Consider the following 25902-nt stretch of genomic DNA (forward strand, 5'->3'; position numbering starts at 1 on the left):
AACCCCTCAGGTTCAGTATAAAACACCAAAACATGCACTCCAAGGAGGCTTAATATATGTTGAATAATGCATGAAACAAAAATCATTGCAAGAGGCTAAAATTCTACATAATTCTTATTTTTAATGTTTTAACTGTAGTCCTTCAAAGCAACGGTGTTGGCTCTGCTTCCCTAGCACATTAACCAAAATTGTCACACTTTGTTCAATTTGTTGGTTTGACGCATTTGGCCCTGACACTGTGGTCGAGCTTTACTTGAATGAGGAAGCTTTGTTCTGATGCAGTTTTGCGTGTGTGTGTGTGTGTGTGTGTGTGTGTGTGTGTGTGTGTGTGTGTGTGTGTGTGTGTGTGTGTGTGTGTGTGTGTGTGTGTTTGTGTGTGTGTGTGTGTGTGTGTGTGTGTGTGTGTGTGTGTGTGTGTGTGTGTGTGTGTGTGTGTGTGTGTGTGTGTGTGTGTGTGTGCATGTGGAACACAAGCTTTAATTAAGAAGGAGAATTGCGCAATATATTGAATGCAGGTAAATATGTATTGAAATAAACATGTCAGTCATTGTACAGGACTGTACCATCATCCTTATGGCTTTAGTTATTTAACTGCCAACTATGTAAACTCCACACAAAGGGTGCTTTTATTATCATCATCATCATCATCATCATCATCATCATCATCATCATCATCCTCATCCTCATCATCATCATCATTATTATCATTATTATTATTAGTAGTAGTAGTAGTAGTAGTAGTAGTAGTAGTAGTAGTAGTAGTATTATTATTATTATTATTATTTTTATTATTATTATTATTATTATTATTATTATTATTATTATTATTATTATTTAATACTTGGTTACACACAGATGTATTTGATTCCAGTTAATGCCTCTAAAAGACTTGATAAACCATTTATTATTTGTTTGTGGCATGGTGGGGTGAATATGTATGCAATCATATGTCTAACATTCTATGTTTGAACATCCTTTTTTGTTGAACCTAATTATATACTGTATATTGTAGGTATGTATGAAACAATTAAAAATCGCATTTGGGATGAATGTTTTGCACTGTAAATACATGGCAACTGAACAAATGCCACACTCATCACAATTGTGGATTTGGAACAGTGACCGTCATCTGAAGAGACGCAAACAAGACTTCCTGTGTCACATGATTAAACTGTGCCGCGTGTCAGTTCTGCAAGTTTGCAAATGCATCCCACCTCAAAACACCACAAACCAAATCTTGACAAGTATTTATTAACGGATGTGTGAAAGGATCACACAATCTTGTTTTTGCAAAGTTTGTCCAACGCAAATGTGCCTCATGTTGGATTAATCATAGCATTTAGGCAAAATTTGAAAAAACATAATTCCACCATTTACAACATGAATGCACTCTTCTCGATCATCAACAGCCTGCAGACCCTGCAACAGCACATGAACCAAAAATGTCACACCTTATTCAGCTCATCTGACGTGTTTCACACTTATGTGGTTGGACGTTTTCTGGAATGAGGAAGATACATTTACATATTTTATTATCATATCACTATTCTTAAACTATTGAAACAATTAATATTGCTTTTTTGTGTAGCTTGCCTTCAGTGGCATGTTAATAATATCACTTAAAGTAGCCTACTGTTTTATTTCGATAACTCTTTTGATGAAGCTTTCTTTTTTTATTTCTGTCATAGTTCTATTATTGCGGTTGCATTGTTTTTATTTATTTAATTCAGTTACATTTCTACTTATTAATATTTCATTACATGAAAAGAAATAGCATGAAAAGTGAAAAAAATTAAAAATGAAAGGGTATACTATATAAAGCAATTAAAACGCACTTGTACTTTAGCCATTTTAACACACTTTTAGTTTATTTGAGGGTCGCATTACAACATTTGGAGATAGCTAGCTTGCGTTCCTCATTCAGTCCTGCAGGCAGCCCTCCAGCTCTGCTAAAACATTAGAAGAAGTCACAGTTCATATTGTTACCACAGAAGGGCAGAGTAGCTCCATGCCCAAATGTCTTGAAATGGAAGATATGTATAATATATAGCTGTGTTACACAAATATATTACTTTAGGACATCTTCAAGTTTCTGATACATATCATTAACCTTCTGTGTTTCTCTGTGCAAGAATTTGTGAATCATTATTCAGATATAATGTTGTTGAAGTTTGGAAGAAGTAAGCATTTTAGTGACAGGGTTGCTGTCACTAAAACCCTCTACAGCACCCAAAAGAAATCATCACATTCTGCCATAACACAAGTTGTTTTTCATACTGTTTCAAATACCATGTAGAGAGCTAATTCAGGCGACTTCCTGTGGCCTTGTTTTATGCCAAAAGTGAGGTCGATGTGGTCATGAAGGCAGGCAGGTGGTGGCAAAGCAATGCCTGTCGCCTCCTGTACCAACAGTAGTTTATCCCTTCAGAAAAAGAGTAAAGGAAAGTCAATGTTATGTGCTGTAACAGTATTTGTCTCATTGGGGCTTTACAATCTGTACCCAAAAAAACCCAAAGATACATAGGATAGCTGACATGTGTACAGTACAGAGCAGATGCACAAAAAGCAGATGTTTTCAAGACGAATGTATAACACGTAGATGGTTAAAGACATGTCAACAATCTGGATCCAGGGCAAATTGAGGTTTCATCCGATAGGTCTGATGTGAACAACAGGACGTCCTCTCCAACATGACCTAGTGAGAGGCAAGACCACACAGAGACAGAAGAGGCAAGCTCATCATTCACACACAAAGACAGACACACAGTGGGAGAGAGACAGAGACAGGATAGCACAAGAGAAAAGTTAAGGTGTTAGGTTTTATTTTGTCTTAAAAAAGAAATGAAAGATAATAGAATAGAAAGATTTAAAAATGACAATTTTGGGGTTTTGTGTGAATAAGAAAACCCAACAACAAATGAACCAACAGCATAGATAAGTAGGGGAGAACGGGTTAAGTAGGCACACTTTTTACTCTAGTGAGAATTGCTTATCACCTAAACATCTTTCAATAGTAATTCCTATATTAAATTGAAGCTTAAGGTGTTGGCTTGAAATGTGTACCCCTCACTTTTTCTATCTTATTATAATAAATAAGAAATTAATCATCAAAGACACCCGCACATTGTGACAACCGACCCCATCAAGGGGTCGGTTGTCACAAGGGGTCCCCATCAAGGGGTCGCTTGTCAAACACTATGGGGTTGTTTGTCACAATGTAATCTTAATGGGAATAATCTTAAAAAGAAGGTAAGTGCAGTATATTTTCCGGCCTTTACTCAGAAAAACGGCGTTGGTGGGTTGATGAAAGAAGACGCAGTTTGAGGCAGATGAGGAGGTCTTCAGGAACAACTCTTTTATTTACAACAAAACTCATCCTGCAGTCAAAACGAAGCCAATAAAAAGTTAAAGTGTTTGTAGCCAAAAAACTAATAGAGGTACCTACATAAAACCAAAAGCTATGAAAAGTTCCTGTATCCTAAAAGACCCGATTTTTCCAGAATTGTGGCTGCTTTTAACCCGAACCAGCTCCACCCTAATGGTCAGAGGGCAACCTCTGGCCCCCAGAGGACATCCTGAGTTTAGTCATCACCTAGAGTCGATATGTCACGTTGGCCAAGAAGTCTGATTCAGCAACTTTTAAGACAATGCTGATGATGATGATGATGATGATGGCCAGGGTCAATAAACTACTGTTAACTCTTAGCCAGACTGTCTTTGATTAACTCACAAGACAGTCACCTTTGTGTGAAATTTGAATGATCTACAGGTCAGCCTTGAGGGTTTCCTCACTCAAGCAGCTGACATCCCTGACTTTGCCCCCTGCCAGATGAGGCTAACTGTCTTTGTCTCCGCTGTAGCAGTAGACCTTAATATAAAATGTATAGTAACATAATACACTACAGTAATCTTAGAATGTGTCATAACAAAATACACTACACAAGAAAGCAGAACTAAATTTGAAAGTTTAATTGCATTGTCAAGTTGACAAATAGGCCTACATAACTTAATGTAGCCTTGGCAGCTGGTCTAGTTTGGGATGCACTGGGTTGTTTTGATTTTGTTGCCCTTTTTTCTTTTGCTTGCTAGCTGCCTTTTCCTGCTCTATTCTTTCCTTCTCTGGGGTGTCAGTGAGGATACAGCTTGACAATTTCTTTCGTTATTGGGTTCCTTTTCTGGCTGCAGCCTTGAGATAACATGTGACAACCAACCCCCCAAAAAATTTGACGACCAACCCCAACTTGAATTTCTTGCTAGCATCAAGGCCAACAACCATCTGACAACTAATTAGCTTGCTAACCACAATCTAAACTATAGTTTACCCTTCACACTTTTTATGGGTAACAAGTGTTTTGTTATAAACCCATTGTGTAAAAGCCTAGAAGAAAAATACTGAGGAGCTAAATATTTTCAATTTGAAATGAAAAACACTAACAGTCCTCTCACCTCAAATGCAGCAGTCTAACTCCAAGGAAGACTATGTAGGTGACCTCTGATCCCAATTCTGGATATTTACATATCAAAATTTCACAGACAGCGCCTTCTGGTTCCGAGATATAACGATTGTGACAACCAACCCGTGTGACAAATTACCCCGTTCTCCCCTAGTACTTACAAAATATTCAACCAATACTTATTCAATGCTACCCTCTTCTCAACACTCAGTAATTAATGTATTGATTTGAATAGAGGTTAGACTACAGTAAATCTCCTTGGGGACAATGATCCAGATCCAATTGTCTGGAGGAGACACTGGCAGTAGAAAAAGAGAGGACATAGTACAAGTGATGTTGCAGCACAGAGGGAGAGACACAAAGAGAGAGACACACATTTTAGAGATCTTAAATAAACTTTATTTGACCCTCTTAAACAATTTACTTTTACAAGTTAGACATTTCAACAATGTACTCCAAAAGCACAACTGCTTATTTAATAAATACATAAATAGTTATAGATTAGATCAGCACATTTCCAAACAGCAGGTCATCATCTGCCACTGAACACAGTACACTCTCATAACACCACACACTCTTAAAGGTGTCCAGGTCTGGGGCGCTCCGGTGTCGTAGTGGATAGAGCGCGTAACATGTTGGCTCAGGCCTCGTTGCAGTGGACGCGGGTTCAAATCTGATCTTAACTGCATGACATCCCCCCTCTCTCTCTGTCTCCCCATGTCAACTCTGTACTATCAAATAAAGCTTGAAAATGCCCAAAAAATAGTCTTTATAAAAAAAGAAAAGTGTCCAGATCTCCTGAGGCTCTGTTGTAAGTAATGTCCAAACTGATCCTGGATCTGATGACTGATGACACTATCCACCCCCTCCACCTTTCTCCTCCAGCTCACCCACACTGCCGTTTTGGCCTGGCCCAGCACAAGGTTCAATAACTGGCTTTGTTTTCTCTGGTGTGTGTGTATTAAAAACCACATACAAAAACCTCCTTAGTAAAAACTTTGATTAAAGCAGTAAAAACACTTTGTAGAGGGCGAGGATTGAGATGTGCATTAGTGGAGTGGCAATGGTGGCAAAGAGAGATAGAGAGAGAGTGACATAGCTTGGAGGCTTACGAGGAACAAAAACAACAGCGGGTTAGAGAAATGAGAGGATATGAGACCGTTCACAGTTTACAGTTCTTGTTTTCTCATCAAGACAACCACATTTAATGCTGAGATTTAGACATACACTTAGACTGAGACCAACCCTCTGGAAGGATCATGGTAACAGATGTGGGCCCCAAGGTATCGAGGGATGATCACTTAATGAAGGTCAATTTGAGGGATATAAGGTATAAAGAGCTCAGACAGGTATGAATGGGACGAGCCTGTTTACAAATTTAGAAGTCATGAGAATTACCTTAAAGTCTGATCTGGCTTGGGTATGGGGAGCCAAGATTGGTGTGAAGTGATGCATTTTCCTGTTATTTTCCTTTATTGCTTTTTTTAACCTATGCCTGCATCATTCTGAACCATTAAGAAAACTTCTAGTACTAGCTTGCAGCAGAGGCAGACAGCAAAATGTTCAAAAAAGAGGAACAGCATTTCATGAGAATCAAGGGTGGGAGGTAGATTGCTCTGTTTGCATGTGTTCTTTATTGTGGTCATTTGCACCTACCTCCCGTGAGACTGAAAGCACTGCTGCAACCTCCAAAAGGAAGTAGGCGAGGTCTACTCTGACAGCCGCAGTGCTGCAAAATATATTCCAAGAGATAATATGTTGACGTGTTACTCTGCACGTAAACAGGATGAAACGCAGGTGCACATAACAGAGAGAATACGTGTTTTTAATGAAACCTGAATTCAAGTGAAGTATTCATTTTTTTGAGGTGACTGCTTCTACTGCACTGGACTATATCTCGGTGGATATCTTGGGAAAAGTCTTGATTTGTTTACAATATTTTTGAACAAGGATATCTTCTCTGCTGGACACTGGATCAATCAGATCCAACATTGTGACAATGCCTGTGATTGTCCTGGAGGCCAGGGACTTCACCAGTCCCCTGTTCATGTTGCGGACATGGGAAGTCTTATTCGGCTGCACCACCTTCAGTCTCGTGGCCTCGCTGGAACCTACAGAGCTAAACAAAAATCTGTCCAACCTGGAACACCTGGACACATTCAGGATCTTCTGCATGTTCACCTGGTGCTTCTTCTTCGCTCTTACGCTCCTCATCCACTTCCTCAGCGTCATCCAGTTCCACAGCCTCATCCCCATCTCCTGGAAGAACCTGACTATGACAGTGGCCGTCTTGGGCGCGCTGATGTGCTTCAGCGCCTCTGTGCTTTTCCCTTGGATCATCATGGATCACCAAACGGCATTTCCACGCCCGGCGGCCGCTGCTGTTGCCTCGTGTCTGACGTTCCTGGCCTACACCTCGGAGTCCTACGTACTTCGCACCCAAGCCCAGGAGCAAAGAGGCTACATGGGCAGCATGCCTGGCCTCCTCAAGACACTGCAGCTCTGGGGAGGCTGTCAGATTATCCCCTTGGTTGTGGAGGTGTTCCGAGGACTGCCTATGGGAGTACAAAGTTGGCAGCTGTGGGTCTCTGCTGTGTCGTACGGCGTGTGCATCTTCATGTCTCTGGTCTCCCTGGTGGTGATATTAGGTGACTTTGCAGGGCGATGTTTTCTACCCTTTGACAGACTCTTGGCCGGCTTCAGTCTGATTGGGGTGTTGCTCTACATGGTGGCCACAGTCATTTGTTTCACCAAGATTCTGCAACTGAGGGATGTCGGACAAACAATAACAAACAACCAAAAAGCAGAACTGGTCGTCATGGAAACAGTGGTGGCGAGTATTACACTGTTAGCTTACACAGTGGACCTTGCTGTCTCCATTAAACTGCTGTGTGACAGGAGTCACACATGAAAGAACACGTTCAATGTATTGCATTGGAGGTTCACCCTGAACACTTTAGGAGAAAATATAGTCTGGTGAGACCAGCCCAATCTCGCACAAGCTTCACATTTGTTTCTCTCCCGCATATCAGTCTGGACTTTATACAATCTCCATGCAGGTTCATGTACACGTCAATCTAGCCTCAAGTCACACCGGGCCCTCCCAACTTTCCTTCCTGATTGGTTCATGAACTCGTTGACGTTAACATGGTTCGCCAATTAAACTCCTTAGATATGACTGGTCTTGGTCTCACAAGGCTAGATTGACGAATACAATAACCATCAGAACCTGCCTTAGGGACGAGCGTAAGGCTAGAACAGGGGGTCTGACTTTTTTACCTAGCTCCTCTACACGGAGATTTGAGATAGGAAAGACTTAAAGGAGGGAGAGAAACAAATGTAAAGCCAGAGGAAAGATCAGGCTGGCCTTGCCATGCTAGAGAAAACCATGTATTTGGTGAGTGTGTAAAAGTCAAACTGAATGGATGGTTTGCTGTAAATTATTGCTGTGTAATCAAACATTATTCTCTGGACCTACATTGCTGATTTATAAGACCTATATACAAGTTGATGCAAATTAAACATTGAGTAAAAAAAGTATGAAACTGATGATCACACTGTATTGCTTTGATGAGTTCTACAGACTGGATTAAATACACTGACATGTGAAATAGTAAGGTGACATTTATGGCACAGTTCACTATGATATACTGTTCATACTGAACAACCACTAAACCTGGGTTTTGTGACTCCTGCACAGACTCACAGGCACACAGCATCCTTTATGGACATAATAAAGGGGCGCGTGAACTGTAGTGGTAATAGGTCAACAGCAGTAACCACCACTGATAAAGCTTAAAATATGGCATGTTGACTGTGGGCATAGATTAGAGTATAACACACAAAATAAGAGGGACAGACACAAAAGAAGTATTGTGTTTTCATTCAGATCGTACATTTCAAAGCCTACAAACCCAGCTTACATTAACCTCAATTTAATGATAACAGTTGCAATGATCTAACACTAGGTGGCAACCCTCTATTAGCATGTAGGCCTACTATATACTCCCATTTGAATCACTGTCACAGACTGGATTTTAGTTATGTGAAGTATGTTAAATCGTTTCCTACGGCATAAATGCATGTGTCTCAGCAGTGTTTTATTGTGAAGGTTTTCCATCAGATAGCCTACATCTCATCCAGATGTAAATAGTTCGATAAGACTAATTGGTTCTGGTAGGCCTGTATAGGCCTATTCACACGGGAAAAGCTATGCATTAAATGTATTTGCCCACAGGCTGTAGCCTACACGTAACATGAATTGATAACAAAAAAACTCTAGTTAATATATGATGGTTGTTTTGTAGGGAAATGGTTCTTACTTCGCTTGGTTATAAATACTATTTTTATTTTTGTATTTTTTGTATCGCTCTTGTCACCTGCTTCGAAAAGCCAGCACTTTGCAACATTGTAATTGGCCAATTTACATGTTGGTTATGCCTACTGTTTACCTTCTCACATCTGCCTCGTCTTATTAGGCCTTTCTAGCAGATCTGTCGAAAAATCGATCCCAAATCCTAGACATGCGGCGAGCCAGTTGTCGCGCTGCTCGAACTCGACTACTCTGGCCTTGAAAGGCTGCAACGTTTTTTTCTATAAGGAACTGGGTCCAGTTAGTCAGTTGTCAACAGGCTGGGCGAGAAAACGAGTCGCTGATTCAACTTGGTACGTGGAACTGATAACACTAACGAAACTCTACGTTACCGTGTCTACACACATCTTTTGGGAATCTCAAGCTCACTTTTGTTCGCTGTGTTCAGACAAAAATGACGTCCGCTTGACACACGGTAAGCTATCTTTGACTATGTATCTCTTTTTGAAACATTATGTGAGTTTGGGAAAAGTCCTCGACCAGAGGGCATTTTCAAAATGTTTTCTAATGAATGTGAATTTGTTAGTACAAGCTAGTTTTCCTCTTCTATCAGTCCTCCTATGTGGTTTAACTTGGACTCATATTCAATCTAAAAACGTCAGAAAAAGTCTCCCGTCAGCGTAGATGTTAGCTTATCTCGCCTGCATCACTTAGGCTGGTTTCACTAGGCTAATTTGTTGGTAGGTTTTTGCTGTGAAAGCTTGACAATTGTCTATTTATAAACACGTTAGCGTGTTAATTAACCGATACAATGCCTACTATATTGACCTACTCACCTGCTACTTAAAATGCTGTTCATTGTTTGCCATATGGTACACGTATGTCTACAACTACAAACATTGTAGGCTACACAAAGGCTACCAATGTTACTTACCCTGGCATAAGCAAAAAAAAACTTTATAGGCTATTGTTTGTGTATTGTTATTTTTGTTTAGTTAAATAAACGTCTGTAATGATTTCGCATTTGTCTTGCTGCTGATGTGCTCCTCAGAAGAAGCTCCCCTGCCCTGCGTACCGTGGTGGACATGTGAAACTTGACTCTCCAGTATAGGCAGATGCAAGTCCCAGGCTGGATTGAATGGCACTGAGGATACAAGGTAAGCACTCTGCCAGTGAATATGAACTCAATTATCGATCCACCCCCCCCCCCCCCCCCTGAACTACGAGTGTCCCTTAGCGAGGGCAAAGTCTATATCGACGGAGAGGGAGAACTTAGTGGAAGAACAAACCTAGCACTGGAGGATGAAGATCACAGAACTGGCTTATACACACATCGGAGGACACATATGCTTTCAGTGAGCAAAGGAGACATTAGGGAAATATCTAGTCCATATCACAAAGAGATGTGGTAGATTACAAAACATTGTTTGAATCAAGGCCTTTCCGGCTTCCAATGGGATTCATGATTGCAAAGAGCATGTTTGAATTTGCTGTGCTGTTGCCTGGAACGTTCGAAAACAGCGATTTTTGGAGAATGTTGTTGTCAAAATAACTTGTTAAAATCAGTGAATATCTCAATCTGCTACCTGTCCATAATATGTGTGCGCTGCAAAAAATCCAGTCTCAATACACAGTAAACCGACATAATGAGTAGCTATGCTGGGGCCCCTTTGTTTACATACTCTTTGTTTACATACTAGTTTACAGAGCCTAGGCCGTGAATTAACACTATATATTTTTTTTTGGCTGTGCACACACACGGTACGGACAGGATCACGAGGAGATATTCACTGATTTTGACATAAAAAATGTTCTGACAGCAAGTCTTATCCATAATTGCTGACTCCACCTTTAAGCTCAACAAACCTGTGCTGAAGATAACTGCCAACCAACTGCTTTTAGAAAGGTAACAGACTTGAACCGGCCTCGAGCGTGAGGGGAGAGACTTGTTTTGTGTTGAAACAGCTTTATAACTGTCGGCCAACACTTTTTACTCTCGTGGACAGTTACACTTCCCTGAATGTTAAGGCCCTGAAGTATTTAAATGGTTAAAGTCAATAGCGAACAAGATGTTCGACAGGTTTCTTTTGCACACATTGACCTCAAGGTATGTTTAAAATGTTGAATAACTTGTTATGCCTCATGGGCCTTTTTCTCATTTAACCAGTTTCCTACAGTGACAGTGGCCTCACTCTAGTTTCTCTCACTCACTTTCATTTTTTTTTGTGGCATGTGTCTGTTGCTCTTGTACAGAAAAACATTAATGTTGCGTGTTGATTGGAGGTCATCCTCTCCTTAGGGAATGTCAACATGGGACAAGGCTACAGCTGCTGTATTTTTGTAGGTTTTAAAGTCATCGTTCATGAAAACAGGCGCTGTGTTGTTTAGTCAATAATTCACAGTAAATGGTCATTTGACATAGAGGTCGCATAAAACACGAGTTGCTAGATCTTGTGCAATATGAAAAGACTACTGTCAAATAACCATTCGTAAAGCCTCATTTAGCGTGTTTAAGACTAATGTGCAGTCATTTATTGGACATATTTTCCATGCCATAATAAACATCCACATCGATATATCCAAACTCATCTGGAAAGATAATATTTCTTATACTCGATATAAGAATACACGCAGCCTATAAAGAAATGTCTCTATGGTAAATCAATTAAGACATGATTTATTGTTGGTTAAAAACAGCGTATGTTGTCATCCAAAGGGGCGATGGATGATCGAGTGAATAGGGTAATATTAGGACTGAGTTGATAGATAGGACTGGAGTCACTCTACCCTGTAGCATTGTGTGTCATGCTACAGGCATTGTCACATGTTCCATACCATTTTATGAAGTTAAAGTATTTACGATTAACATCAAAAAATCAGCGCAAACGCTTCTTTGAACTTTTGAAGGGCCAAGCTGGGCTGACATCATTGCACACGCTCTCAGGCATCCTTCCATGTTTACACTAGTATTTCTGATAGTTACCATTACCTCATTTGGACTTGTGTCCAAAGGGTTGTATTTGGTGAACTCACAGTTTAGTATGAGATAAAGTATTCAGTGGAAGAAATACAACAACAATAATGAGCTGGAAGGAAGACATTTTCATTAAATTGAAATGGTACAGTCACTTTTTATCCAACAGCTGTATTTTGCATCATACACAGCCCTTGTTGGTTGAAAACAAATTCTTGTTTTGTTTTTGATAATAAGTAATCCATTCATTGCTATTTCTTGGGTTTTCAATCACATCTGACAAAGAGAAGACACAACACTAGTACACCGTGTGTGTGCTTAGCTGTCATGTAAGAACAGGGGAGTGAAAGAGGAATGTGTCGGTTTGTAAAGAGTGAAAGAGAGGAAAAAAAGGGGAAATGATTCACTTCTGTGGTTTAGGGTCTGAGCAGCAGGTGCAGACCTCTCACCAGTGCTATTCTCCTCAAATGGTGTGTGTCATCTTAATATTTCACACTGAGACAAGGGAACGTGTGCTGATTAATTTTCTTTGGGCAGCATCAACTAGCCTGTCCTACACCCCTGCTGACTGTACACCTGTTATCGGCTTTGAGTCACTCGCTGGCCTTCCAAGTTCTCCCCAGGTCTAACCTATTTTTGTAAAACAGACATTTTCTTGTTTTTGATCGAGGCTCTTTGGAAGTATAAAAGGTTAACTCAACGACTCTGGAAAAAGCTTGTTGTGAAAATCACATTTCTTTAAAATGCGTGACAATCTCCTCACTACCCGCTGCCAGTTCGTACTGTGTGTGTGTGTGTGGGCAGAAAAATAAATCTGGTGTTAATACACAGCCTAGGCTCTGTAAACGGACATGTTGCTATTTACATACACTTTTTATATAGCAGTTTACAGAGCCTAGACTGTATTTACAATGGAATTTGTCAGCACACATACGGTACACACAGGTAGCGGATCGTAAGGAGATATTCATTGATTGTGGCAACAAGTGCTCACTCCTCCTTTAAAAACCTTAGCTGTAAACGGTGTAATGTATTTATACATCACAATGTAAATAAGGAAAGAGGAAATTATAAGTTTCTACCTGTACAGCCCTCTTTAGACCAGCTGCAATGGAATCAACATGACAATGTCACACCTTTGCTGATATTGATCTCTTCCCTTTAGAATGGCTCCTTACAGTAGAGTGTCATTTCAGTTTACCACATGAGACTTTTAATAAATGAATAAAAAAGGCTTTTTAGAGAAGTAATCAATATTTGGTTTACTTCTCCAATCCAGAGCTACAAAAGGAGATTATTTTAGGCAAGTGCAGTTATAGTTTGAAATGTGTCAATCACGGTATTTGGCTTTGGGCCTTAAAGGTGCACTATGTAACTTTGAGTGTGTCAGAGAACTAGTGAACATTTTCTAAGGTATATTCTCAATATTGGATCCCTGGAACACTGTTTGAAGTTAAAAAGCTCCCTGGAAAGTTACTGTTTCACTGTTGTTGTTTACAGCAGCAGGCCTCACAGTTTTGTTTTACAAGCATATCTATAGTCTTACATTTAGTTCTTCGTGGCTCAAAATAATTACCTTTTTTATAGAAGTATTCAATATTAAGAGTTACATGTTCATGTACAGAAAATATGTGTCGTAAAAACGAACTGCATGCTTTGCAAATGTAAACAAAAGCCCCTCCCCTGAAACTGCATAGTGCACCTTTTTAAAGTGTCATGGTTTTCAGGCTTCACTCTGGGGTTATTTAGCTTTAAATGAACCCAAAGCATTGCTCCTCTTCTAACAACACAGCCTGTTGATTTCAATAAGAGGGGGTCTTTAGTGCTGTGCTCTAGCATTACAAGCCTACAGTTTATTTAACAATCTTATTACTCCCTTACTTTTCCTAGTCCACGTATACTGTTTGATTATCAAAGCGAATGAAAGGACGGTTACACAGGTGAGAGCAAAAGACAATAAGCCAAGCCCATTCCCACATGAGTGTGTGTGTGATTCTGGAGGCAGCTCAGTTTTTATCGGAGCAATGTCCAGGACTTTGTTGGACATGTGATCTTTTGCAGAATTCCACATAGGGGTGTGTCTGTGTTGGTTACTATAGACCAATGTGATGCCTGTCAGTAGGACACAGGGCAGTGCAAGATATATGAAGCCAAGAGCACTGTTTGCAGTTAGAAAAGCTTCCTGAAAAGTTACTGTGATGTTGTTGTTTACACGAGCAGGGCACACAGTTTTGTTGACTTAACATAATTCAAGTCATACGCTTGGTTCCAGATGCCTCAAAATAATTTGTATTTATGATCATAGAGTTTTTGATACGAAGAAATACATGTAGAGTTCATATGTTTTGTAAACTAACTGCAGGCTCTGCAAATTTAAACAATTTCCCTTCCAAACTGCAGAGTGCACCTTTTTTTTAATAGTTTTGTCATTAAGAGTTGAGATTATTACCTGTAGGCCTTTTGCTATGTTGCTAAGTGTAGCTTGCTCCTTGAGCCTTGTCTTCATTTGTGCAGTTGCTAACAAACATCCCTGTTGTTACTGACAGGAGTTGCTCCCTCCCCTATCCAACCACTCCAATAATGACCATTACTGAGAGTGTGTCACCAACATTTACAGGCTTGTTTGAGGTGCGGCCTTCATTGTGCACTGACAGTACAGTTCATCTTGCCATATACCGTCATAATAATAATTACTTGTTACGAGAGGAAAGAGGCAGAGGTGTGGTGTGGGAGATGTCTAAAAATAGCCTGTCTAAAAATATGACTTCAGAGTTTCTCACTTGAAATTGAAATGTTATCCACAAATGCTACAATACAATAGGATCACAGGCTGAATTGTTTTGTGTGAGGGCAAAAATGCCAGGGGGGGGATTCCTGTGCATCAATGAATTTGCTATGTTAATATGAGCCCTGAGGAAAAGTGCAGCTGCAATTTTTTTTTATAAGATTAAAACCGTTCCTTTTACAATATCAAGGAGCCTTTCACCAAGTTCTTATACAGACATAACACAGACCATTTCTGTCTCCCTCTCCCGTGAGTTGTTCTCATAGTTGATAATAACAAAATAGTATTTTGTCTTTACAGTTTGGTAGAGAAATGCTTTGCTCAATTCCTTTCACTTTGTCCAGCAGCACTGATAACAATGCATGTACCATTAATGTGCTCCACCCTGTTAAGCTTCTGTTTGCTTTATAGCCAGTAGTGCAAAGCTATTGCTAAATGAGGATCCTAAATATATTGAGAGATACGTTTTGAGAAATTCAGATGGTATTGGTAAGAGGAACAAAACCTTTTTTAAACACACTTTTTAATTGTATTTCACTACTCCTCTTACATTGGATATTTTAAATGAGCTCATGGAAAATCATGACTTTCCTACATTAAAGGTGTAGTCAGGGATTTGTGAAGAACGCTTTGGAAATCACTTTGTCAAAATCGGTGAATATCTCCTCATGATCCGCTACCTGTCTATATTGTGTGCGAGCGAAAACCAAAACTGTTAATAGACAGTCTAGTAGGCTCTATTAATTGGTATGTAAACAAAGGGGCCCACATCAGCTAGCAACATGCCCGTTAACAGAGCCTAGGCTGTGTATTAACACTGCATTTATTATCAGCGCACACACATACGGACAGGTATTAGATCGTGAAGAGATATTCACATATTGAAATAAAGTGATTTGGACAAGAGGTATGATTTTAAATGCAAGGCCCTACAATCTGTTTGTCTCATCAAGTGTGTTGATGTTTTACCTGTGCCTCAAAGTATGCTGTGGTGGAACTATATTTGGTGGCATGAAAATGTGATGAAAATGACTCCTGACAGCGAATGAGGCCAGTCACAGGTGTGGGTGAAGCCTACATTCTACTGAGAAAAAAATGTATTCTGCATCAACTGAGGCAGATTATGGCAATTGTGGAAATTAATAAATGCAGTATGTTGGCATTTTTGGTACTAGGAGCTGTTTAGGGAAAAACAAAAGAGTCTTTGAGGAGACAAAGCAGGGAGTTGGTCCAGTCCTCTCCTGGGTTCCACCAGATGTTAGCAGATGGCTGCCCTAATCGCCTGGATGCAGACTGTAGCTTGGCCTATTGCACCAACGTTCTAGAAGGTTTAGATTCACTCTCGTTTGTCTTTTGGTATGCAACCATAAGACTGTTTCCAAAATGTGAACTACGACAAAGTGCACAGAGATACATTTTGTTCGATCATTTCTCCATGTTTGTCTCTTCTAAATCTAAACCTTAACCATTTACTAGGCCAATAACATTTGCAGTGAACTTAATTCTTCCTTGTTCCTTATAACCAGTGTCTGGTTTGGACTGACCTGATTTTAAGAACTGTACAACTGAAGCTAAAATGACTAAATGTTGTCAAACTTGAAGTGCTGAAGAGTCATGAATCAAAGTGAAAGATCTTTGTTTCTTGTGGAAGCCAATGTTAGGGCTGACAGTTGATGTAATCAGAGCATAGAGGCAGATCTATGTCATGGTATTTTGTCTCCGCTGCAGCCATGGATTTCATTCAATAGTAATGAGGGCTTGTTGACAAGCCTAAGCAGTTAAGCGAGGAGTGCATTATTTAACACGAAAAACGTCTGGGTCAGTGAACTGACATGGTTTGAGTCGGGCTGAGCGTTACACAAGGCCTACTTTGTGTTCTTTAAGTAAAAGAGTTAGTGTATTATCTGACTTGTTGTGGTTGGGTAAAGCTAGCTGTGCATTAAAGGCCTACTCACAGCCTCTTTCTCCCTCTGTGTTTTTTAGTATAATTCCTTTTTTTATGTTGTCACATGTCACATGCTCACCAAAAGTCAGTGTGTTTCCACTGTTGTGACAGTTGACCTATTGCAGGCACTAATTGAGCAATCCAACTGATGGCCATTTGAGAACAACTCTTTCAAATCTGTCATGGCTGCTTTGTAATCAGAAGGTTGAGTATTTGCAAAAAGTGGGAAAAAACCCCTTTTTCAATAATAACAATAATCAAAAGAATATTATATTATATATATATATATATATATATGTGTGTATATATATATATATATATATATATATATATATATATATATATATATATATATATATATATATATATATATATAACAATAATCAAAAGAATATTATATATAATATTCTTTTGATTATTGTTATTATTTAAATTATTTTGATAATAAACTGATACACTTTTCAACGTTTCAGATTTTCAAACTTGATGATTTGCTTAGAGGAGTAGCGATAGCATGATAACATGAGTAACTTACAGACAAATTTAAGAAATTATGTTGTAGTGGGCTAACTTTTTTCTTACTTTGTATAGACACGATGATCAATAGAGAAATTGTTTGGCAGATATATGGATAGTGAAGATATTCTTAAAATGCTGTCCTTCTAAGAATCATTATTGACGTTGACATTGGATCCCGGCTTGTACTGTATATCGGAGGGGTAAAAATCAAGCCTCTCTGTTGTGGCATCAGATATTTTCGGATGCACTTTGAGCATTGTAAAAACTGCAGACTTCACGCATACTTTGTCTGAAATATAATTTGCAACCGTCCCAATCTTGTGACTTGCTGACAAAAGAAAGTGGGACATAAAGATCTAGGATGCATTCTAGCCAAACGGGTGAAGGGTTTAACAGTCTGTTTCATCCTGCTCCATTTCTGTCACTATTTCTCATAATTGCAGGTACAGTATACATAAAAAGGTGTCAGATGTTCCTTTTTATATGGGGATTTCCAGAGACAGTGTAATGTATGTCATTACAATTGTTAGTTTCCAATTATATCTGTTTTCCAAGTGTGAAACAACAACCTTATCTTTCAAGAAATTCATTTCATTTTGCAATACGCTGCCATTTGGTTTGCTAGTTTTATGGAGCCTGTGTGTCACAAGACCAATTCAATGATTTGTAAATGTAAGAGACGAGGATTTAAATTCAAGGAACATACAGCATCACAAAATGAGCCATAACAGCAGTCATAATAAGTGAGGCCAGAGCAAAACAGAATACTGCTAGTCTTTGTTTAAATTGTGGCTGTGTGGGGAAAACAATGGTAGACTGACCTTCCAAAAGCAATATAGCATTGATATCTGGACAATACACTCTCTTTATAATGGCAAAGTGAGCTGTTGTTAGCAGAGGAAGGCAGAGAGGCAGTTGATACCCGTAATGATCCCAGCGCATAACATTTCAATCCCCACCTGTCTCACCAGTTTGTCAGCATTCTTGAGAACAGTTTCTGTGCAGTTGCGCTGCTATTGTTTGCGTGTCTCGCAAACCTGTTATCTGAAAGGATTCTGTGGAATGCATTTACCAGTTTAACACAGCCTCTTAGTCAATTAGACATAGTACATTATACAGACACATACACACACACTCGCACACACCTATAGTCTCAGCTAAAACAGTTAGCCACCAAACTACTCGTTTTCACTGTATGCATTTCTACATTTTACAGCATCCAAGAAAGACCCAAATAACAACAAACATGGAGACGCAAACCAGACTTTCATCAATATAAATCTTGAAGCGCATTTTTATGAAAGCATTTGCATAATGAGAGGAAGCTCAAATGTGCACAAAGAGACATTCTACATGTCATTTCAAAGCGTTCTCCCATCTCAACATTTACTTTTTAATTACAACCCCAAACAATAGAGCATCTACAATAGTCCTCCTTGTGCTGCTTGAAGATATCAGTAAAGTCATTGCCACAGGGGGAGGGGGGGGGGAGACTTTCACTGTTCCCTACTGTAGCTGCAATGTTGACATTTGCATTAATTCGAGCACTGGGCTGTGAGACAATGTGCGAGCCATTAGCTGAACTGACTGTGTAGGAAAAAAAGCAATTATTTCTGTAAATAAACAGCAGGATATATAAAGTGCGACTTCTTCTAATCCCTTCCTAGGCAACCATGACAAGGTGTAGTGTGGTCTGGGATTTCATTATCTCTTCCATAGGGGAATATGTGAGGCATGTTTGCGAGTCTTTTTCTCTCGTAGTTGAATTTCTCTCCCCTTGCAAGCATCCTCTTCCTGCCACTGACATCATCTGAAACAGTGGTGTGTGACATTTGAGATGCCCTGAGTGGGGGGGCTGCTATTTGCTGTATGCATGAAACCAACTGACAGGATGACTCGCACAAATCCCCTCACAGTTTGGTAACTGCACTGCAAACAGAGGAAACACTGCATTTAGGAAATAGGTGCAGCAATGTGTGCAGGTTGGATTCGATATCGACGCTGATATTTGCCTATGTACACTAGGGGTGGGATGATACAATTGATAGCAATAAGATACTACTGTGACGATATTTGGCCCTTAACGATAATATCACAATACACAATATTTGCGCTGATCGATTATATTGCAAGAAATCTCCTCTACAATACTTCACAATAGATTAGATAGTCTCTTTCAAAATGGCAAAAGGGGAAATTTGACACACATGCATGTTGTAATAAAATATTGATATTTGGTGATAGTGTATCGAATCGATAATGTGTCGCAAGATAAATCATAATGTCGCAATATAGATTTTCTAGTTTCTATGGAGACACACTATTTTTTAGCTCTTGGAAAACAAGACTGTTTGTGCTGCTTGTCTATTGTTGTAGACTGTTGAGTGTCAGTAGTTTGCCATTTGGTATGTCTGTTCCCATAGTCACATAGCAACAATTTCCCTAACCATTCTGTTTATTATGACTCAGTCTCTCTCACTCCTACATGATCAGCAGAGTTGAGTTGTTTCCTGATATGTGTGCTCCCTTACTGGTTCAAGGCTCTTGACTAGTTGGTCATTCGGAGTGGATTTATTGAGAATTAAGGGATTTAGGAAAAGTGACCAGTTGCTTGCGTCTCAATAATCCCTCAATGTGTGCATTGTTGTTTAAAAAGCCTATTCTGGAGGTGTGTGTGTGTGTGTGTGTGTGTGTGTGTGTGTGTGTGTGTGTGTGTGTGTGTGTGTGTGTGTGTGTGTGTGTGTGTGTGTGTGTGTGTGTGTGTGTGTGTGTGTGTGTGTGTGTGTGTGTGTGTGTGTGTGTGTGTGTGTGTGTGTGTGTGTGTGTGTGTGTGTGTGTGTGGGTTCGAAAAAGTCTTATTGCACATCCTAGGCTCATGTCGCTAGCTATGGTGGGCCCCCTTTGTTTACATACCAGTTTACAGAGCCTAGTGGCTGTGTATTAACACTGGATTTTTTTTTCAGCGCACACACACACACACACAGTACGGACAGGTAGCGGATCCTGAGGAAATACTCACTGATTTTGACAACAAGTGTTCTCCACCGTTTTTAAAAGAGAGCTTGCTAGAAAAGCTAAAACCCTCCCCACCTTTTCACCTTCCCATACGAATGGCTTCAATGAAGGTCTGCTTCAGTGTTTATACTGTGAATGAGTTGCTTAGGATTCTCTTGTATAAGGACTCAGTATTTTCCATGGTTTGACACAAAACAAATGCAGTCACTCTTACCGCGGGTGTCCGTGTAGCTCGAGTTATTGTCACACCATAATATTCCGTCATGAAAGCCACATCCTTAGACTCGTGATTTGAAGCTTCTGATGAGGTCATGCAGGATATTGGCCCATTGTGAGACACTGAGTCATGCTACCCCATAAAACTGAGATTATTAAACTCCTACTGTACTATAATTTAAACCTGACAATGACACTACTAAAATCCATTTCAGGATAGATGTAAAAAGGCTCCTCCCCTTTAAGCACTTCCAATGTTATAACATCAATTAATACAGCTTTCAGTTTATCTATCTAGGTTGTAAATTGTCGTTTCCTCTTTTGGTTGACTCACTTTTCCTCATCTGACTAGTGACTACATTGAGCTATATCTGTTTCAGTAGGGACTTCCTTACATCTCCTATTACAATAATGTGACATCCCATAGGGTCGTGAACTTGTATTGAAGATGTTGTCATTGTTGGAGAGAGCAGTAGAGATACAGGAGTGAGAGGTCATCAAGTCGAGACAAACTGACAGTTGCTCTGCTCACTAATGAGGCAACTTGTCTTGTGGCTACATTGATCTCTTCTCATGGGATTGGTGAACTATGATATATTTACCTTATTTTTTCGAGGTTTACTCCGTAGACTTTGATTATTGCTGATTTTCTTCTTGATTGAAAATGTGCCAATTTTTATTATTTTTTTCTCTCTATGCTTTTACTGTTTTTTTTTACCGTTTTATAATTATTGAAATAGGAATGCAGAATGACGATCCTTGAAAAAGAAAAAAAAGTTTCAGCATGGGTTTTTCATATAAATACAGATTTATACATTTCCAACTATTTGCTGTTTCCTAATATTGTGTTAACTGTTTGTGTAATTATTGTTTTTATCCTCTTATAACTTTGGATTATATCAACTGTTGTGGTCCTTAGGGAAAAAAAGAGTATACAGTGCAGTGTAAGACCATTACGTAAAGGGCCTCTGTACATTCTGAGATGTGTTTGGTTGCCTGGACTACAGAGGTCAGGGGACATTTTTCTGCGAGAACAAGGGGTCACCAGATTATGTCAGCTCGCTCTCAAAACAGCTCATTAGTTGCTGCATCACAGTCGGGAATCCAAGTGGGACTATTGCTTAAGATCCTGCCCTTGATGCAACACGTCATTGCCCAGTTTATTGTGCAGTCACATATAGCTTCCTCTGTCATGTGTGTGGATAGCTTCAGTATCGTGTCTTTTCTTATTACCAGTGGGTACTTCTTGATAACTGTAGCTGTAAACATGTCTCCAATGAGTGCAAAACATTAGGCTTAATGAGGCTGGCTCGCTTGTTGTGTAATTATTTCCAGCATCAGTGGGAAAATGTCGTGTTACTCTGCCTACTCTGTTCTTTGGCTCCAGGAAAAGGCACTGGGGGACGCAAGACAAACAGACTGTTATGGACAATGTGTACTGTACACTGGGATGGACAGGCAAATGCATGTACACTGATACAGTACATGCCCAGTGTTTTGCTGTGTTTGTTTGTTTCATCTCCATACAGTAGAGTTAAAAGGGTAGATGAGAGCATTGAACACATACAAACATACATACTGCCCACTTTATCACTAATCTTAATTTGCTGTTAACAACTTCTGCAAGGTCCTTTGATTTGTGTATCCTGTATTGCTGAAATCCATGTCCAACTGGCCATCCACTAGAATGGCCTCATTGTGTTGCTGCTGACTGTAGGCTGGCAGACTGCCTGGCTGGGTAACAAGCTCACTCGTGACCCATGTGACAATGAGTGGCCAAGTTGAGTCTGTGTAAGAGTGAGCCAGCAGCATGACCTCATGCCAACTCTGTGGTCTGGACAAGGCATAAAGATGCCAACACACGACATTAGTCATTCTATTTTTACTACCATTTTTTTATACCAGAGGATCACCTAGATGCGAATAGAGGCATATTCCTCATGTTTGTGTTGCCAGCTATGACCTGGCATAATTTTTCCAAACTGCACCCAAAATTGACCTAGATCTATCAAGTACACCAAGCAAACAACAGGACTCTTGCTATTGTTTATGTCAAAGATGTTCTTTCGCTTTTGCAAAATGCCACTTACCAAGTGTTGAATGCCAATGAGGAAGTATTTCAGCTAAGGAAAAAATCAGCTTAAGATTGAATGCCTTTCGATAAGAGCATTGTTCTGCATTGCACTGGGCAGCTTAGGAACACTTGGTAGACTAAATTCAGTGCTTTAGATGTTGTGCATCTAAATACGGAGATTTGGAAGTCCGAACCCTGATCCACGATCACACAAGTTCTTATTTTTCTATAGTGAATTCGACAAATGTTGCACTTACTTCCTTGCATGTTTAAACCAAGGCATTTCATTTTATTAACAGTAAACTTAATTAAGTGCAATCAAAATTGATGCAGCGGAACCAGAGAGATTGTATTTTTTTATTTCACACATTGTTTTTCCTCAACAAAATCTAGTGCCTACATTACCCACAGTCTCTGGACATTTGACCGTGAAGGCTGTGTTGTCATGCAGTTTTTGATAAAGACCTAATTAAATGATGGAAATTATGGAAGCACTGTTGGATGTTTGTTGGTTAATGTTTAAAATTGGACTCAAGTCACAAGACAAGTCGGTTGTATCTTCAGAAAATTATTATAAAATGAATTATAAAATGCATTCTACAATTGTATTGTGATCGCCTGTAATACACTAACAGGCCTTTGCATCTAATAGGGACACGGAAAAAAATATTTAATTTCTTTTTGCTTTCCTGATCATTTTGTAACTCATTAAAAACACCCATGATCACTTGCTAAAATACTAAAATGTACAGCACCTCAAAACAAGCACCTATGTTTAAGTGTGTAGTGTTTATTTATTTAAATTTTTTTTAAGTAATGAGGTTTTTCTCTTTCCTTTTTTACAAATGCATCAATAGTAGATTATCAAAATTCATGTTTTTCCAGCCATAGTCTTCCTGACATACTGAATTTGGTATTGGAAAGCAGCTAACAGCCAATTATTGTCGCCAGTAAATGATTAATCACTTTGTCTCTAAAAGTTCAGAAATAGTGAAAAATGAGCAGTATGAATTGCCCAAGTGCAAAGGCAAAACCTTTTAAAAATGACTGAAGTTATTTGATTATCAAATTGATTATATACAGTAAACATTAAATAATCACTGCAGCACAAATTCATTCTAACCTTTTGTTTCTCCCTCTCTATTCAGACTCAGTGGGAGCACTGCAATGACCAGCAAGCATCCCAGCCATGAAGAGAGCGCTCACTCCACAGAGAAACAACAACAACAACAACCACCGGCCGTGTCCCGCCGCCGCAAGCTCAATGTCAAGCCATCGCTGTCAAAGGAGACCGTCGCCATCCACTTCTCTGCTCTGGGGAAGGCGGAAGAGGAGGAGGAAGAAGAGCTCTACATCACATCGGTCTCCAATACCTCACCTGCTGAGTCCAATATCGTGACGGCTTTAGAAGCAAGCGAGGAGATGTTCGAAGGGGAGCCATTGGACTCTGCGGCTAAGGTTGCTGCCGTTCCCGAATCATCTAGACTTTCCCCACTTTCTAGACACGCAGAAAAAGGCTCAACGTCCATTACCACCCCTACCAAATCGCTGAGCTTTCCCACGACTGAAAAGACCTTCCTCAGCTTGATGAAGTCTCTCACTTCTGACGTGGAACCTCTTGAGGGGATCCCCCCTCCTGCTGCTGGTCCTCCTACGGTACGGCATAGGCAACTGATGAAGACTCTGGTCAAATCTCTATCTTCAGATACGTCCCAGGACCCCTCCAGCTCCTCCTCCTCCTCCTACCGTCTTCCAGAATCCCGCCTCAACCTGCAACTCTGGAAGCAGTTCACACAGTCCAGGTTGCAGTCGGCTACTGTGCCGTCAGTTGGCGATCCTAAGACCGCCCCTTCCTCTCCAATGACCTCGTCGGAGAACCGCAGCTTCTTCAAGGTCTCGGAAGAAGTCGAGGCCAAATTTGAAGACACCAAGCGGCGTTTCTCGGAGGCTATCTCCGAACCGCTGCAAATGCTGAATAGAATCATGGACGAAAAGGCCGGCAGCAGCATGTACCGGTCCAAGGCCCTCTCCGCCAGCGCCACAGAACTCTCCATTAGTTCCATCAATGGCCAACTGGAGAGCAACAACAACTGCATCAAGGAAGAAGAAGGAGGGGATTGGGAGGCCGAGTCTTCTGGTCCACCTGAATCGACTTTTGCTGCCCTTTTTGATATCAAGAGCCCCATTAAATCATCTTCACTTTCCATGTCATTGGACAACTGCTCTATGTCCGCCCTGGCTAAGCAACAGGATGAGGACTTTTGCATCCTGTACAATGAGGACTTTGAGACTTGTACCGACACGGAAGGTGGCGACAGAACCGACGATACCGGAACGTGGAGTCATACTAAAGTGCCACCGAGTGCTAGCACCGAACCATGCAGCGACGATGAATCTGAATGTATTGAGCAGGCACCTGGCATTCCATACTTCACTCTGGTCATTCTAACTGTACTGGTGTATGGGTGTTTCGTATTACCCCTGCCAAGCTACGTAGGAGGAGTGCTGCTCGGGATTGGCCTTGGATTCCTTTTAGCCATAGGTGTCGTGTGGCTGAGCGGACCAAAACCTTCTGGCAGTAGTTTTAGACGTTCCAGACAGTATAGGAAGCTATTGAATTTGCCCAAGTTGGACATTAAAGAACCAGCAATCTATAAGGTCAGTGACTATTCCAAACTTCTTTGAATTCATTGTGTCAATCTGTAATGATCTTTCAATGTCCTTTAATGGAAATTTGCTGATTCATTACTTCGAACTAGAAGTGTTCATATGCCAATTCAGTACTGAAAGATAAACATGTCTTCATTTAGCAGCATTATAACCAAAATGTGTAATTACCCTTTCAGATAGCATTTCAGCAGATCAGTCTGATCCACAAGAGCAGCATTAGGCTAATCTGTAAACACGAAGGGCCCGGTTATATTAGAAAATAACTAGTTCATACAGCATGTTGTCCAACCATGTCGTAAGGCAAAGATCTTACTGTTGTTCCGAACAGCTGAACCCAAATGAGGTTGAAAAGTCTGTTTTGTTATTCTTCTGCTTCAAGTACTTGCTTACGTATACACTCTCATCTCAGCACAGCTGGCCAATTACTGTGTGAAGTGGGCGTGAATGCCAGATTTAAGAAAGTGACAGAAATTGAACTAAATTAAGAACAGAGCAACTTCAAAGTCGGCCACAGAAAGCAAATGACAACAAGCTGTTTTATTCTCCACATGAAAAGACAACAGTTACTAAACGCACTGTTTTCAGTGTGAAGCTCATTGAGACGGCTTATCTTTTCTATCACTGTAGAAACTTCCTGAAGTGTAACCTACATTTTGTCAAATGGTCATGTGTTCCCTCCAGGGCTGGATGAATGAGATATCAAACTATGACCCGGAGACCTACCACGCCACACTGACACACTCTGTGTATGTCCGATTGGAGGGCTCCATCATTCGTCTGTCTAAGCCCAACCACAACATCCCCCGCCGTGCCACACACAATGAAGCGAAAGCAGATGTCACCTACATCAGTCAGAAAATCTATGACATCACCAACAGCAAAGTATGTTGTTTGATTACCTAAAACGAAAGTTATGTCTCTGTTATTGTTACCCAATC

The 25902-nt window shown here is 40.2% G+C and overlaps 2 protein-coding genes across 2 annotated transcripts in view; both read left to right on the top strand.

The window, feature by feature from the left end:
• Positions 1-6453: 6453 nt before the first annotated feature.
• On the top strand, positions 6454-7365 carry LOC307252468 (myeloid-associated differentiation marker homolog; the record flags this gene model as incomplete). Its single annotated transcript, XM_080030141.1, has 1 exon — positions 6454-7365. One exon carries the CDS (start codon positions 6454-6456, stop codon positions 7363-7365), a length of 912 nt encoding a protein of 303 aa, XP_079886267.1.
• A 1727-nt stretch (positions 7366-9092) lies between these two features.
• Positions 9093-25902, top strand: part of LOC307252034 (testis-expressed protein 2-like) — a 31468-nt gene continuing 14658 nt past the window's right edge. Inside the window, exons 1-4 of the mRNA XM_080029568.1 lie at positions 9093-9241; positions 9818-9923; positions 23443-24952; positions 25646-25846. Of these exons, the coding sequence (XP_079885694.1) occupies positions 23462-24952; positions 25646-25846 (1692 nt within the window). The 5' untranslated portion in view covers positions 9093-9241; positions 9818-9923; positions 23443-23461. The remainder of the gene's footprint in view (positions 9242-9817; positions 9924-23442; positions 24953-25645; positions 25847-25902) is intronic.

Source organism: Ammodytes marinus, assembly GCF_949987685.1.
Source record: "Ammodytes marinus genome assembly, chromosome: 6".
Classification (NCBI taxonomy): Eukaryota; Metazoa; Chordata; class Actinopteri; order Uranoscopiformes; family Ammodytidae; genus Ammodytes; species Ammodytes marinus.